The 19,176-nt window shown below is 33.7% G+C and overlaps 1 protein-coding gene and 1 pseudogene across 1 annotated transcript in view; both read right to left on the bottom strand.

The window, feature by feature from the left end:
* Positions 1-19,176, bottom strand: part of LOC145297060 (sodium-coupled monocarboxylate transporter 1-like) — an 80,968-nt gene that overhangs the window by 13,372 nt on the left and 48,420 nt on the right. Inside the window, exons 3-5 of the mRNA XM_080143287.1 lie at positions 11,457-11,648; positions 4,670-4,738; positions 1,248-1,299 (exon numbers count right to left, since the gene is read on the bottom strand). Of these exons, the coding sequence (XP_079999413.1) occupies positions 1,248-1,299; positions 4,670-4,738; positions 11,457-11,648 (313 nt within the window). The remainder of the gene's footprint in view (positions 1-1,247; positions 1,300-4,669; positions 4,739-11,456; positions 11,649-19,176) is intronic.
* LOC145297426 (5S ribosomal RNA) lies at positions 10,202-10,319 on the bottom strand (annotated as a pseudogene).

Here is a 19,176-nt window from a genome sequence, read left to right on the forward strand (position 1 = left end):
GTAGGTAACTTTATGTGTATGTATATGTGCATACATGTGTACGTATATGTATGTGAATATGTATGTATATGTGTGTATGTATTTGTATATGATAGTATATATGTGTATGCATATATATGTATATGTGTGTGCATGTGTGTATGTATATGTTTGTATGTATGTGTTATATGTATTGTGTATGTATGGATGTATGGAAGTGTGCATGTGTGTATGTTTAGGGGTATGTATGTGTATGTATGTGTGTATATGTATATATATATGTATGTATTCCAAGGGCCGTCTTCAATGTCATGTCTGCTTGAGCGTGTGAATTCGCTGGCAGGACTAAAAAAAAGGTTATTTTCGGGCTCATGGACTTTCAGTGACTGAGGGAGTGGCACTCGTCTGACAAGACGTTGCAATCATATATATATATATATATATATATATATATATATATATAAACTGACATAAAAAAAACTAACCTAGACTTAAAACAGGTCAAAACACTAGATATCCAGGCTAAATAGAACACACACTAAGAATCAGGTCTACCAGAGGTTAAATGGGCCTTTGTCCTGTAAGTGCATGTCCATTGGCTGATAGGAAGGGCGCGGTGGATACTAGAAAGCTGATTAGCTAACTAAAATCTCAATAGAAGGTGAGCATATAAAAATGACAGACAACCACAAAATTCGAAGAATCCTAGAGTGGATGAAATGCAGAATATTCAGTGTACCTTAATCGCCATATATATTGTATACATTACTATATATATATGATATATCTATATATATATATATATATATATATATATATATATATATATAGAGAGAGAGAGAGAGAGAGCGAGAGAAAGAAAGAGAGGAAGAGAGATATAGATAGATAGATAAATAGATAGATAAAGTGATAGATAGATAGATAGATATAATGTGCGTGTGTTTCATGATCATGGCCCCTTATTGGTATTAAGTAAGGTTGTGGCGTGATCCGCAACCACACCTCTCCTAACTCAGTACTGCGTGAATCCAGTGGGAAAGAGAGGTTCAAAATAATTGGAAACAATGACGAGATAAGCGGAGAGCGAATACAGCATCTGATATCCCAAAATAGTCCACCATTTCAGTATTGGCCGGGTTTAACAAAGCTTATTATATACGTTAATACATAAACATATACGCATACCTTCCTTTATATACAGAGATTGTATGTGCGAATGGATATTTATATAATCATAGATGAATTGTAAAAAAAATCTGTTTTCTCACCTGCTTCCAAAGCAGTCCCCGGTCCATATAAAACGATGCCAAGGTAACACATCTGCAATGAAATAAATAACGCACACTGAAGAGGACAACACCTTTTCTTCGGTTGTAACACTCACTAATAGAGTCCAATTCACTTTCTATAAACACGTTAATAAATAATTTATTGACAAAATCACTCACCCAGACTCTCATACATTCACCCATTCATTCACTACATCATCCATTCACTACATCATTAATTCACTACATCATTCATTCACTATATAATTCATTCACTATAGCACCATTCACTACATCATTCATTCACTATATCATTCATTCACTATATAATTCATTCACTATATACCCATTCACTACATCATTCATTCACGTATTCATTCACTACATCATCCATTAACTACATCATTCATTCACTGCATCATCTATTCACTACATCATTCATTTACTACGTCATTCATTTACTACATCATCCATTCACTATATCATTCATTCACTACATCATCTATTCACTATATCATTATTTCACTACATCATTCATTCACTGTATCATCAATTCACTACATCATTCATTCACTACATCATTCATTCACTACATAATTCATTCACTGTATCATCCATTCACTACATCATTCATTCATAATATCATTCATTCACTGTATCATCAATTCACTACATCATTCATTCACTACATCATTCATTCACTGTATCATCCATTCACTACATCATTCGTTCATAATATCATTCATTCACTACATCATTCATTCACTATATCATTCATTCACTACATCATTCATTCACTACATCATTCATTTACTACATCATTCATTCACTATATCATTAATTTACTACACCATTCATTCATTACATCATTCATTCACTACATCATTCGTTCACTATATCATCAATTCACTATATCATTCATTCACTACATCATCAATTCACTACATCATTCATTTACTACATCATTCATTCACTGTATAATCCATTCAGTACATCATTCATTCACTATATAATTCATTCACTACATCATTCATTCACTATATTCACTATTCACTACATCATTCATTAACTATATAACTCGTTCATTATATCATGTATTCACTATATCATTCATTCACTACATCATCCGTTCACTACATCATTCATTCACTACATAATTAATTCTCTACATCATTTATTCACTATATCATTCGTTCACTATATCATCCATTCACTACATCATTCATTTACTATATCATTCATTCACTATATCATTCATTCACTATATCATCGATTCACTTCATCATTTATTAACTATATAATTGATTAACTATATCATTCATTCACTACATCATTCATTCACTATATCATTCATTCACTATATCATTCATTCACTACATCATTCATTCACTATATCATCCGTCAACTATATAATTCATTAACTCCATCATAAATTCACTACATCATTCATTCACTGTATCATCCATTCACTACATCATTCATTCACTATATCATTCATTAAATACATCATTCATTCACAATATCAATCATTCACTATATCATTCATTCGCTACATCATCCATTCACTATATCATCCATTCACTATATCATCCATTCACTACATCATTCATTCACTAAATCATCCATTCACTACATCATTAATTCACTACATAATTCATTCACTACATCATCCATCTACTACATCATTCATTCACTATATCATCAATTCACTACATCATTCATTCACTATATCATTAATACACTACATAATTCATTCACTATATCAACCATTCACTACATCATTCATTCACTATATAATCACTTCACTAAATCATTCATGTACTATATCATTCATTCACTGCATCATTCATTCACTATATCATTAATTCACTATATCATCCATCAACTATATCATTCATTAACTCCATCATAAATTCACTACATCATTCATTCACTATATCATCCATTCACTACATCATTCATTCACTACATCATTCATTAAATACATCATTCATTCACTATATCAATCATTCACTATATCATTCATTCACTAGATCATTCATTCACTATATCATCCATTCACTATATCATCCATTCACTACATCATTCATTCACTATATCATCCATTCACTACATCATTCATTCACTACATAATTCATTCCCTACATCATTCATTCACTATATCATTGATTCACTATATCATCCATTTACTATATCATTGATTCACTATATTATCCATTCACTATATCATTCATTCTCTATATCATTCGTTCACTACATCATTCATTCACTACATCATTCATTCACTACATCATCCATCTACTACATCATTCATTCACTATATCATCAATTCACTACATCATTCATCCACTATATCATTAATACACTACATAATTCATTCACTATATCAACCATTCAATACATCATTCATTCACTATATTATCACTTCACTAAATCATTCATGCACTATATCATTCATTCACTGCATCATTCATTCACTACATCATTAATTCACTATATCATCCATCAACTATATCATTCATTAACTCCATCATAAATTCAATACATCATTCATTCACTATATTATCACTTCACTAAATCATTCATGCACTATATCATTCATTCACTGCATCATTCATTCACTACATCATTAATTCACTATATCATCCATCAACTATATCATTCATTAACTCCATCATAAATTCACTACATCATTCATTCACTATATTATCACTTCACTAAATCATTCATGCACTATATCATTCATTCACTGCATCATTTATTCACTACATCATTAATTCACTATATCATCCATCAACTATATCATTCATTAACTCCATCATAAATTCAATACATCATTCATTCACTATATTATCACTTCACTAAATCATTCATGCACTATATCATTCATTCACTGCATCATTCATTCACTACATCATTAATTCACTATATCATCCATCAACTATATCATTCATTAACTCCATCATTAATTCACTACATCATTCATTCACTATATCATCCATTCACTACATAATTCGTTCACTACATAATTCATTTACTCATTCATTTACTACATCATTCATTCACTTCATCATGCATTCACTCATTCAGTCACTACATCATCCTTCACTACATCATTCATTCACTATATCATCCATTCACTATATCATTCATTCACTATATCATCCATTCACTACATTATTCCATTACTCCTTCATTCACTATATCATCCATTCACTATATCATTCATTTACTACATCATTCATTCACTACGTCATCCATTCACTACATCATTCATTCTTTCAGCTCATCTTTCTGGTGTTCTGCACGAATTACAAAATACAGTTCACTTTGCGAACAAATAACTTAAATATGTGCGTGTGGATTCATATACATGTATTTCCGTGTGTTTGTTTTGTATATAAAAAATCTTTATTACTTACATAACTCAGGACACCTAGGCTGTTCCCTATAAAACGCACTGTCCTTGACTCAAATCGCTTCTCCAAATACTGAAATTAAATCAAACCGTTATAACTTTACAAATATACAAATGAGTCAAAGCGATTCACTTGAAAACCAGTGCTTTGAGAAGACACATCTCAGAAGAAAAATCCGATTTTAAATGTCCACCACATTATGACCATACCCATTTCATGGGAATAGTTCTGCGAATCCGCAGATGATGTTCCCAAGGCTGCATGAGAAATATAGAGAAATGTTCTAACAACTCTTGCAAAGACACTTGAACCATGTATATGGACGCTTCTTTTTTTTTTATAATAGGCCATTTTAGCGATATGTAAAGAAGATGGTTTCTTTCTTCCCATACTTAGACTTTGCGCACTGAATGTAACTAGTTTTCCAAGACTAATCATAAATTCGTATGGTACAAGCTTTTGAGTGGATCGATTCTGTTGCCCCTGTTGGTTTTACCAGTTTTTTTTTCTAGTATCAAGATCTTACAGAAGAGATTACGTGAAAGTTGCAAACATTCGTGTATTGCTTTTTTTTCGGACTGTTATTCCCATCTTCATAATTGTTATGGTTTCACCACGTTTCGGCCAACTCATCCTCTGGCCTTCTTCAGGTGATTAACTACGACAGGATAGGAATACTGAGTCTTGTAACTTTATCGCCAGTAATTACTGCCTTCCATAGTTGTTGCTGCTGTTGTCTCACCACGCTTTGGCTAACTAAGCCTGCTTTCGGTAGGATTGAACCCGCTATCTTCAGACAATGGGCTCGTGGTGCAGTGGAGAGAAATGTTGTCTCTACGTTTACAGGTTAGCATTGTCTGAAGATAGCAGTTTTGATCCTATCCAAATAGGCCAAATGATTAGTTGGCCAAAACGTAGTGAGACGACAACTAGGGAAGGCAGTATTTACTAAGGATACAGTTACAAGACTAAACATTCCTATCCCGTCGCAGTTATTCACCTAGAGAAGGCCAGAGGATGAGTTGGCCGAAACGTGATGAAACAGCAACAACTATGAAGATTACGATAACAGCCTGCAAAAAAAAAAGCAATATACTAATTATGAAATCCTACCTCAAAGGATAAATCAATAAAATAAAATAAAAATGATGTATAATTACTATGAAGCTGGATAAATTCGAACTTAACACATTTAGATCGTCAGTCAATGTTGGCATCCACTTCAACACGATCACCTCACTTCATATAATGACGGATGTAAAAAAAAAAATGGGCTGGAATTATTCAATTATTTAATAGACAATTAAAAACATATTTTTATTTGAAAAAAGAAAAACAAAAAATGTTTTATTCATCTCATATGATGTGTGAGATTTCTCTCACAAGGTTTTTTTCCCTGGCAGAATGGAAGAAACCCATACAGAAATTACAAGCTCACCTTAAAACTTCAACGTAAATTTTGTTAAAGTAAAAAAAGGTCCATGGTTACAAAAGATGCGTCATCTTCAGCTATCTGCCATTTTGGGCTGGTAACATTCCCGAACGGAATAATAGTTCGTCTTCGATAAGGGCTGGGTAGGATTCCCGCTGACGAAGAAATTCGCAGGTTGGAGATGTTGATTTGACTTCTAAGTCGGGCTGCTAGCTGGGCATACACGAGGGGTCTATGTAGAAACTGGCCAATGGCGGGCAATGGCGGGCAATGGCAGGTCAAACAGTATACCTCAAATTCGTCTTGACAGGCATCAAATTAAAGCACAAACATGCAAATAAAAATTCACCTTACTTAAGGGCATTGGTAATTGAAATAATAAAGTTTCGCTCCACATTTGGGCATTTAAAACGTCTCGATGCAACAAGTAATTTCGTTGCCTAGATTCAAGTGATATATATATATATATATATATATATATATATATATATATATATATATATAATCTTACATAATACATACATATATAATATATATTATATATATTATTCTTCAATCGGGAGATCCTATTTCTTAAAAAGGAAAATAGAAAGTGGTACCATAATAAAAACATTAAATTAGTAAATTTAATGTTTGTAGTATAGTATCACCTTATATATATTCCTTTTTAATAAAGAGGATCTCCCGATTACCAGCGTAAAATAAATAAATAAAATAAAATAAAAAAATGTTCTCGCTTTTGGGCTGTACGTGAAATTAAAATATACGTTCTTGGTTTTCAGCCTAGGATCCACAAGTACTATCCGTTCTGTCTAATGATGGTATAATGATATCGTGGGAGTTTCCGTTCTCGTCGGGCGTCCATGCAATGGAAATATGTCACAGACTCCTATAAGGATATTGGAGATAAACCGTAATAATCAAATATATTCTGACACTACATTAACCAGATTACTTAGATAAATACTTTTATGGTTTTAACAAAATGGCTACAATAATATCACGGGGTCTCCATTCACGCCGAACATCCATAGAATGCCTAGCAGCAATATATTACATATAAAAGATGCCACTGTGGAATTTCCATAGTTCCCACTAGCAGAAATTATTATTTTTTTAGTGTTGTCCATCCCAAACCCAATATATTGTAACTAACACACAAGGGCAAGATTCGTTGGTGATAATCTAGTACGGGGTTGAACAGAAAAAAAAGTGTTTGTTCACATTACATTTAAATTTCTGCGTGTCGGGGAAGCACGGAGCAGCGAAGGGTTCCAAACGCAAGCGGTCAGAGGAAAGAAACAAATAGAGTAAAGAATCTTGTAGCATCTAAAAACATCCACAGGGAAGGGGCGGGATTCAGCTGCTAATCGGGTTAGTCGGAAGTGCTTAATGTTGAGAAAGTACAAGTGCTATAAGTTTATCGGAGCACATTCTGTGGAATTGATTATAAAAGAAATACAGAGAGATACAACACTGCAATATACAACACTGCAATATACAACACTTCAATGCGACATATATATATATATATATGTATATATAAATATAAATATATATATATATATATATATATATATATATATATATACAACATATGCGCATATACAACACTACTATGCGACAGGGACACATATGAAATGAACACATATCCAAAGCAATGGCGGAAACCCTAGAGAAAGACCTTCAATATTTAGTGGAATGGGGCAAAAAAATGGACTGCAAGATTAAGCTCGTTTCCTTTAATAATTACAAGAAACCTTCTCAAACACTAATAGCTATGGTTAAAGATACATTACATGAAAGTACTTCTTTCAAACTCCTCGGCTTAACGTTCACAAGGAACATTAGTTGGAACAGATACATCGAGAGCATTGCCAAGGCTGCTGCGAAGAAGGTGGGGGGGTGTCTCTGCCGTGCTAGAAAGTTATTACATCTGAAAGTATCCTGTACCTTTGGGCTGGTGCATCTGCTACAAGTCTCTGATTCCTGAACAGGATTCAAAAGAGAGTCGCCAGCCTGATAAATCCTGAACTGCCATCGAAGCTTCAACCTCTGTCCTATCGACGAAATGTTGCATCCCTCTGTCTGTTTTACAAGTATTTTAATGGCGGATGTTCTGACGAACTACAAATCCTTGTATCCCATCAACGTAAATACCCCCGACAAACCGGACAAACAACAAAGTGCCACCCCTACACAGTAAAGATCCCTAGATGTAAGAAAGCCTTCTACTCCAATAGTTTCTTCCCCAGAACTGCTAAACTTTGGAATTTTCTTCCGAGTTTCTGCTTCCCCAACTGTACTGACATGCAGAAGTTCAAGTGTAATGTGAAAAGTCATCTTGCTGCTCAACTCCCTACATAGTATCCCTTCAACTTATATCCTTGATAGTAGCCCCCTACATTAAAGTGGCACTGTGGGTGTTTGGGGTGAAAATGTAATAAAAAAATTACTTAAAACTTTAGGAGACAGTGCCGGACGTATTATATTATAATTATTTTTGCACTATGTTCAAGAGATAGAGACGAATGGATGGTGCATCAGCCAAGCTAAGACAACAATGCTCTATGCATGGGTGAATGGGTGGCTTTATTAAGATAGTTCCAGGGACATCCGACGTTGCCTGGGATTGAATGGGGATCAACAAATGTTCCACCCTCCCATACTTTTATTGTCATCGAAATCGGTGAAATCGCCCATTTTTTAAAATCAAATCAATTGGTTATCTGCTCTAGTTGGGGGCCCTCCCACACACTGTACCGGAAGGAAGTTTCATATGATTTCATGTGATTTAGTCCACAATACATTGTAATTTACATTGTAATCTACGTTGCACTGTAGAGAATTGCTTATTTTTTTAAATAAAATTATCTGTAAATAATGGTTTCACTTAAGGTTTAAAATGCAAACGTCAAGTATCATGGTTCAGTTGTGCTATAAAAAGAAACACTCATTTCGAAGGCGCCCCTATCTTATCAAAGAACCAACAGTTGATTTTATTAAATGATTTTTACATAATAACTTGAATCATAGTTAAACGTACAAAAGTCAAGTATCATGGTTTAATTGTGCTCTAAAAAGAAATGTTCATTTCAAACGCGTCCCTGTCTCATAAAAAAAAAACAGGTTGGGCCTTTCTGCTTGTGCAGTGATAAAACTTAATAAATGCACTTGTAATGTTAGGTCGTATAAGTGTTAATTGTGCTCAAAATTGGATTTTTTTTTATTATCGATTTTCGATACTTATCAGACGCATTCCGATATAAAACCTACGCAAGTACACTCCAAGACACATCAAGCACCTTCGTGTGTAACAAAGGTCCACAGGGAACGAACACACGCATATACACACACATATACACATACACACATATACACGCACATATACATACATACACACAGAAGACAAAGTTCATTTTATATAATAGTAAAGATGGGATACTGGCAGATTTTGAAAAGTTATCTAAGCTTATAGAGGGAGCCCACCTTCTTAACAGCATCTTCGATGTACTTATTTCACTTTATGTTGTCTGAGAATGTTATGCTCAGAGATTTTAACCTTCGGCTCTTGGGAAGAGTTTTAGCGTTAATCGCTATTGATTGTTGGAAAAGTTTCTTATAGTTGTTAAAAGAAAGAAACTTTAGATGAGATGAAAATAAGATTTTTTTTAGTGCTGCTCTACTACAGATTCGGGGGGTCATTTTCCAAAGATTATGCCATTATCTTGCATGTATCCGTATTTGATTTTCCCTCCTGTCGGGAATAGAGCGTGATGTTATTGGCAAATACACCCATTTCAGACGCAATCACATAGAAGAGGTCGTTTATGAAGATCAGGGATAATATAGGTCCAATAATCGACTCCTGGGCCACATCCGCATTGATGTTATGTTATATGGGTATACAATAAGAGACGACAGATGTAAACTGTCAACGATGCCTCGCTTTATTCTCAAGAGACAATGGACATTTCTATAATGGTAGCTGTGCGTGTAATTGTGAGGCAAGGGTCGCGCAATCCTAACCACACCTCTCCTAATTCGGCACTGCTTGAAGAGGCCCAAGGCTTACTGGAAACAATGTCGAGATAAGCAGAGAGCACATATAACACATGGAATTCCTAAATGGTCACCCATTTTAGTACTGTCCAGGCTCAACGTTGCTTAACTTCGGTGATCTGACGGGAACCGGTGTATCAACGTGATTGTGCCGAACATAAACTGTCAACACGTCATGTGAATATATATTTTTAGGGAAATATTTCATGTTTGTGTAGATTGATGATCTTTTGAACCAACGCATTTCAGGTGAAAACATTATTACATACTTACGTGTCATGGCAAAATTTGTATAAATTCCAAAATTTACGAAAACTAATTCGGTAGGTGTGCTAAATGCATTTTTAACAAAACTCATACGTAATTACTTTCTGAAGTGCGTTGGTTTAAAAATGGCGGACCCTTAATTTGTCAATTTAAGTCGAGGATTATCTGCCTTGTTTGTCATACACAATTGGTCGCATAACACTTCGACACTAAAACATACTATAAAACGCGATAATTTTATAAGTTTTATTTTTACTTATTATTTTTCTGCTTGATCATTTATTGGAATTTTTTGGAATTTTTTTTTTATTAATTTCTCCAACGACACGGAAGTACGTAATGTTTTCACCTGAAATGCGCGGGCTTTAAAGATGACCAGTGAAACAAAGATCAAATGTTTATCGATTTTCCGAATGAAGGTTGTGCTAATTTGCGATTTTACTTCTTTGTATATAGTGGATTGAATCACATTATATTTTGTCATCTATTATTTTTATATCTGCCTATCTATCATATAAAACGAACTTTGTCTATGTGTGGGAATTCATTCCCTATGGACACCTAAACAGCTGATCTGATATTGTTTTGAAGTTTCACACGAATATAGTTCATTTACCTGGCACTGTTCTTAAATAGGTTTTGTATCGGAATGTCGATAAATACCGATAGCCTATAATCGAAAAAAATCCAATGAAAGAAGGAACAGGCGTTTTTGACTAAAGTTAACGCCTTATACAGCCTAACATCACAAGTGCATTTGAAAAGTTTATTACTGCACAAGTAGAAAGTCCCGGCATATAAAATCAACAGTACATTCTTTGATATCACAGATGGGTGTTCGAAATGAATGCTACTTGGCTTTCGCATTTTAAACTTTAATACAAGCCATTATATGTAAAAAATAAAAAGATAATAAAATCTTTAATCCTCATTCAACACCGAACAACTTTACTAAAGTTTACTAAATGTTCATTCATCGCATCCACTGATTTGTTTTCGTCTGAAGCTAATTGCACACACAATACTCACCTCAAATACGCTCGTCACTTTTTGCTTTCGGAAAAAAGGCACAAAAATGAAACCTGACAAGAATTGTGCTATGCAAAAGCCGACCATGCTGAGGACATACGAAAAGCCGTAGATGTAAACTTCGGCTGGCATTCCGAGCATCATGATGGACGATTCGAAAGACACCATTAACGAAATGGCCAGCGGTAAAACCTGTAGACAGAGAAAAAAAAAAAAAAAAAATAGAAAACCAGAATTAAAAAAAAAAGGAATTGTGACGTTTCAACAATGCATTTGCGTGTATCAAATTATTTTCGGGGTTTATTGCTCTTCGCCCAAATCATAGAAACATACGATGGTGCCTAAAATAAGTTTCCAGACTTTTTGTACAGGCATTTAAAATTATTGTAGACATTTGAAAATTCACTACGTTATTCCTATACATCTTATGAGATGATGGACCAATTTTTATGATTTTAGGTTCAAATGAACAGCTACAGCAGGAATTAGAATACACCCTACTAAAGCCTGATTGTCACAGCTGGTGAATTTCAAAAATTACAATCTGGACGTGAGAACACTTTAGAAGAACGATATGCAATAAAATTCTGTTTTAAACTTGGGAAACATGCCGTAGAAACGTATGGAATACTTCAGACTGCTTTTGGATTATCTTGGATGAATCAAGCATCAGTTTTCGAGTGGCATAAGAGATTCGAAGAAGGCAGGGAGTCCACGAGGAATGATGAGAGCATTGGGAGGAGTAAGGTAGTTTGAACGCCAGAGTTGATTGACTAAATAAAGAATTATGGATAAGGACCATCGTGTGTCTATAGAGACAATTAGTGCACAGTTTGATGTCAGTGTGGGAACTGTACACATAATTATTTATGACGAACTGAAGATGCGGAAGATTTACGCGAAGTTTGTTCCAAGGGGACCAGAGAAGATAAGAAAAAAAGACGGTGTCATGACCAGAAATGACATCAAGGCAGTTCCTCACCTTCCCCATAGTCCAGACATTGCTCTCTTTGACTTTTGGTTAATCCCTAAGCTCAAGGAAAACGTAGAGGCTATCATTATGAGACAATTGAGGAGATGAAAGAGAGTGTAATGAGGGTCATTGATATACTTCACAAGAGGACTTCCAGAAATTGTTGGAATGGTATAACAAGTGCATTGCAGCCAGAGGAGATTACTTTGAAGGAGACTAGAGTTTCATGTGTATACTATCAATAAAAGTATCCATACGAAAAAAATCTAGAAACTTATTGAAGGCACCTCGTATATTACCATCTCTAACTATTTAGATTACGAATACTAGTAAATAGACACAAAACATTTTTAATATATATAGGAAACAGATTCGCGAAATTCTGGTATCAGCAGAAGATCGAATACACAGACACAATCCGCTTGCAACTTCCAATTAATAGTAACCATATGCTGAGTCATCATCCTTAGTGAATTCTATAGTTCCTCTAACCGCTGCTAACGCCCATGAGGAGCCACTAACTTTCTTTTGCCGGACACATTCTTTTTGCAAACTCTATAATCCCCCACCCACTACACTAACCAATCTTAATCATAACCACCATAACTTAATTAGCAACTCCACCCTAACTGTAATAGAAATTTCCACACGAATAATAGAATACAGATACTTCACAAATCCCACACCTACATCGGTGTCACCCCTACTTAAAAAAATCACGCATTTTAAACCATGTATATTTTTTAACAAAAATATTGATAATAAGCAAGAGACACCTCTAACTACTTTAACCAGAAATTTAGGTCTAATAGCATTCCTTTCTCCATTAAATGGGATATACTTAACAAGTCAAGATCATACACCCCATGCTCCAAATCCTGTCACTTTTGCATTTGGGAGGCTACAAGAGTAATTACTTCTCTTCAGAATAAAAATATAATTAACTAAAAAAATTAACCTATTTTACGATGCAAACACACGAAAAAATCAAATACAACCAGTTCTAAATAACTTAGTCAACACATGCACCCCCTAAAACTACATAAGCACCAATCATAAATAATTTCCCCACCGGCCTTCCTTGAACAGAGGAATTTACACCGATTAGCACTATAAATAGCGCTAGTAATTCCAACACCGGTGAGAGAGATGCGACTGCACTTCAACTGCTAGCCGAGTGCCCAGCAGATATACACGCTTTCCTTTCTTTGTACATTGTTAATACACTTGTTCCTTAACCGAACCTCGACTTGATTGTTATTATTTTCACTGTTGTTCCACGACAAAACAATCATCATCATCATCATCATCATCATCATCATCATCATCATCATCACCATCAGCAGCAGCATCATCGTCATCATCATCAACAGTAGCAGCTGTCTGATCAGTACATAAAAACACATTTTAAAACTCTAGCACAGATCCACAACGACTACTACAACGTAGCACAGCGACTTCCGTTCTTACTCAGCACTACCATTGCCCGTAGCGCCAGCACAAACTGCTAACGAGAGTAGCAATGCCGTTCACTCCATTAGACATTCAAAAAGACACCCCAATTCTACTAGAACGAAATTGTAATTATTATATACTGTGACAAGCCAGCCCTTTGTGATTAAATAGGATAGACGATGTTTCAATACTGTCGACAATCACAGTAGAAGTCAGAGCCTTAACTATTGTTTAAGTTATGTACTGCTAGAAAAAAAACACACACACATTTATGCTATAAAGTGTAGAATTTTATTCATGCCGTCAAGCATACAACTGTATTTATGTTATCAAGCATACAATTAAATTTATGTCATTAAGTATATAATGTAAAATATATGTATATATAAAATATATGTATGTACTTATTGATTTGTAAATCGCCACTTGTTCTCGTCTTCTCTTACCTACAACGACTATATTTCATCCCTCGCATTGTGACAGCCTTCTAAATCTCTACTAAGTATATAATTATATTTATGATATTAAGATAATATTATATTTATGTTATTAAGCATACGATTGCATTTATGTTATGATGAATATAATTGGATTTAGTTAAAAGGCATATAATTGTATTGAGGTTATAAAGCATATAACTGTATTTCTGTTGCTAAGCATATAATTGTCATGTTCTTAATCGTATAATTGTGTTTATATTATTAAAATATAATAATTGTTGTATAGTTATATGTTATTAATCATATAATTGTGTTTATGTTATTAAGCATATACTTGTATTTAGGTTATCAAGCATATAATTTTATTTATTTTATAAAACATATGATTCTTATTATGTTATTAAGTATATAATAGTTATTGTATAGTTATATGTTATTGATCATATAATTGTGTTTATGCTATTAATAATATAATTTGATTTATGTTATTAAGCGTATAATTGTATTTAGGTTATAAAGTATAAATTGTATTTCTGTTGTTAAGCATATAATTGTTTCTATGCTAAAACGCATATAATAGTGTTTATGTTATTAAGCATATAATTGTATTTATGTTATTAAGTATATAATTGAATTTATGTTATTAAGCATATAATTGAATTTATGTTATTAAGTATATAATTGTATTTATGTTATTAAGCATATAATTGAATTTATGTTATTAAGTATATAATTGAATTTATGTTATGAAGTATATAACTGTATTTATTTTATTAAGTATATAATTGAATTTATGTTATTAAGTATATAATTGAATTTATGTTATTAAGTATATAATTGTATTTATGTTATTAAGTATATAACTGTATTTATGTTATTAAGCATATAATTGTATTTATGTTATTAAGTATACAATTGAATTTATGTTATTAAGTATATAATTGTATTTATGTCATTAAGTATATAACTGTATTTATGTTATTAAGCATATAATTGAATTTATGTTATTAAGCATATAATTGAATTTATGTTATTAAGTATATAATTGAATTCATGTTATTAAGCATATAATTGAATTTATGTTATTAAGTATATAATTGAATTTATGTTATTAAGTATATAATTGAATTTATGTTATTAAGTATATAATTGAATTTATGTTATTAAGTATATAATTGAATTTATGTTATTAAGCATATAATTGAATTTATGTCATTAAGTATATAACTGTATTTATGTTATTAAGCATATAATTGAATTTATGTTATTAAGTATATAATTGAATTTATGTTATTAAGTATATAATTGAATTTATGTTATTAAGTATATAATTGAATTTATGTTATTAAGCATATAATTGAATTTATGTTATTAAGTATATAATTGAATTTATGTTATTAAGTATATAATTGAATTTATGTTATTAAGTATATAATTGAATTTATGTTATTAAGCATATAATTGAATTAATGTTATTAAGTATATAATTGAATTTATGTTATTAAGTATATAATTGAATTCATATTATTAAGTATATAATTGTATTTATTTTATTAAGCATATAATTGTATTTATGTTATTAAGCATATAATTGTATTTATGTTATTAAGTATATAATTGAATTTATGTTATTAAGCATATAATTGAATTTATTTTATTAAGCATATAATTGTATTTATGTTATTAAGTATATAATTGAATTTATGTTATTAAGCATATAATTGAATTTATGTTATTACGTATATAATTGAATTTATATTTAAATAATACAGGACCCACTAACGTGGTTTTAGGGGAACGTGTTCGTAGCATGTGCTTAAACATGGTACGAATATCTCCATCTAGTTTCTGAAAACAGTGGTATTAATAGGACTGGTTGATTCCACTTAGTTTTCAAATAGGGGTGATTTGTAGCTCACAGCACCCTCTCCCGACCTTTTCATTCTCCTGGAATGATTGTATAGCTCTTTTTCCTAGGATTGATCTCTATCGGATCGATCATTTTCCTTTTTCTGGAGGACCGGCGTTGTCCGGCTGCTTTTGGTGTTACCAGGTCGAACGTGTCATATATATCTGGTCCATTACATCTTGTTCAGCAAGAAGTTATCTTTCTTCATCTGTGATACGTTTCCGAATTTGGTTCAAATACTTCTTGTAAATAAATCTTAGACCATCGATAATATTAACCATCCGCCCGATCCTTTCCTCGACTTTTCCTAGTTCCCACATAATACTATTATTTTTGTGTACCTGAAAAAATACATTTTCACCAGGTAAGTACCTCTTTTTAGGGACTGTAGTATTCGGCGGTTTCACCTGTTTTGGCAAAAGTTTCTCGAAGACCGGACTAATTTTCCTCGCGAACATTAACACTGCCGGCGACATCTTCAATGGAGCACTTTTAATTGGCGTAATTCGGTAAACTTGTAAAAACTGCTAGAGCGCCCTTTCTGAGGGCGTTCATTTAGTCTTCTTCAGAGCTCTTTTCAGCGTGTCTACAAACCTCTCTGCCCGATCGTTCGATCGGGGGAAGATAGGTTGGCGTCGTTATGTGGTTTACATGGAAATCCTCGCATAAGCTTTTAAAATCTAAAAAAGGAAAAAAAAAAGAATTGTGTTCCATTGTCTGACACTAGACAATCGACCACACCAAACCTAGCATATAATTCGTAAAGAGCACTGATTGTAAAATTCCTCGTTGGACTTTTACATCGGAATACCTCAGGCCATTTTGAAAAACTGCCTATCACTATTAAATAATAGTCCCCCTCCAGTGGGCCTGCGTAGTCTACGTGTATCCTTGACCATGGGTGGTCAGCTTTAGGCCACGGGCTAAATTGTATTGGAGCGCTCTTTCAGCCAATGCGCATCCCTTACAGGACTTTACCATGCCTTCTATATCAGTGTCCATGCTTTTTCAGTAAACGTAGGACCCCATGAGGCTCTTCATTCGTGTAGCCCCAGGATGCCCCGTATGAAAATCCTTTAGAATTTTCTTTTGTAGTGTAGTTGGGATTACTACCCTTTCTCGGTATAACAGTACCTCATTGCACATAGAATAAACTTCCGCCGTCGATTAATTTGATTGAATTTTTTGTTTCGTTTCTTTAATGACACTGTCTTCTTCAGCCTCTCTCATTATATCTCCAAAGTCACTGGTAGTTCCTTTATCGTATTACACAGTATTTATGTATAGTCCTTTTCACTTTGCAGTGACGCTATTACTGTGTCTTTCAGCGGTTCTCTTGATTTCGGGATAATCGTGACAATCCGTCTGCGTGACTTAACTTCGCAGATGTAAGAAATTCCATACTGAAGTCATAATTCAGTAGAATGGTCCCCCCCCATCTTTGTAGTCTGTTGGCTGCGCAAGTTGACAGACCTTTTTTTTAGAGCCAAAGATGGTTATTAGCGGCTTATGGTCAGTTTGTAATTTCAATTTACAGCCGTGTAAAAATCGGTGGAATTTTGTAACACCGAATATGATCCCCAGTGCTTCCTTTTCGATGGTGGAGTAATTCTTCTCGGCAGGAAGTAAAGTTCTCGGTGCATAGGCGATCGGCTTAGTGGACCCATTCGGCATCTTGTGTAGAATGCATGCCCCGATCCCATAAGAACTTGCGTCAGTTGCGACAATAATCTCTTGTTCGAGATTGAAATGATTCAGGGATAAATCTGACGTTAGTACGTCTTTTAATTTCTTAAACGCTGACTGGCACTCAGGCGTCCTGTCCCATTTTTTGTCCTTTTTAATAGTACATTCAATGGCGCGCGCAATTCATGCATGTTCTTAATGAACGTTTGATAATAGTTCGTGATCCTTAAAAAAACTCTGCAATGTAGTTTCATTATGAAGTTCTTGCATGTCTTTTATCGCTGCGGATCTACCCGGATCGGGTTTCCTCCCGTCCTTATCTATTATATGACCTAGGTATTTAATTTGCCCCCAAAGCAATTCGCATTTTTCCTTCTTTCAATGTGAAGCTGTATTCTTTTATTCTGCCAAACACTTGAAATCTCTATGCTGTTCTACATTTTGACTACGCATAAGAATATCGTCCAGATAGCCTATTGAGAAACCGCTTAGCAAAGTATCGATTACCTGTTGGAAAATTGTAGGTGCTACTTTTATATCAAATCCTAATCTACTTAATTTTTAAAGTTCTTTGTGCGTTGAGATACGTAGAAATTTCGAGCTATCTTCCTCTACTAGTATTTGTAGGTACGCCTCGCTTAAGACTGTTTTGGAAATTTTTTTCCGCCCTTTAACTTAACGAATACTTCATCTGGGTTTGGTAGCAGATAGTGATGGTCCTTGAGCGCTGCATTCAATCCGGTAGAGAAATCCGTGCATACTCTAATCTCTTTAGATTTTTTTCACGTATACGGTGGGGTCTGCTCACTCATTATACTTAATAGGGGTCAAAATCCCAGTGTTGTTCCTATTTTTCTTCAATTTTTTTCCTCGAAGCGAACGGTACGCTCCGTGGCTTTTTGAATATTGGTTTTGCTTCATCCAGCAATTCGAATCTTGTTTTTATTTTTGTGTCGCATCCAAGCTTATCAGAAAAAAAAAACACTTGGAAAAGATTTTTTGAGATCCTTTTTGAGTTTGTCGGCTTCAGCCGTTAGGGTTTCGACTTTGTGACAAAAATCACTCATTCACAAGTCCCATAATTCAAATTCCTGAATCCAATCAGTCCCGAATAAATTTGTTGCGTTCCTTAGAATGATCAGTTTTAGCCTTTTGTCGTTCTTTTTAGTGACACATTAATAACTACCTCACCCTCCAAATTTATTACCAGTTACCGATCTTGTGACTTTATTCGTCTTTGTCATTATGGGCTTTCCT

Source organism: Euprymna scolopes, chromosome 17 (assembly GCF_053919585.1).
Source record: "Euprymna scolopes isolate OS-2025 chromosome 17, ASM5391958v1, whole genome shotgun sequence".
In the NCBI taxonomy this organism is placed as follows: domain Eukaryota; kingdom Metazoa; phylum Mollusca; class Cephalopoda; order Sepiida; family Sepiolidae; genus Euprymna; species Euprymna scolopes.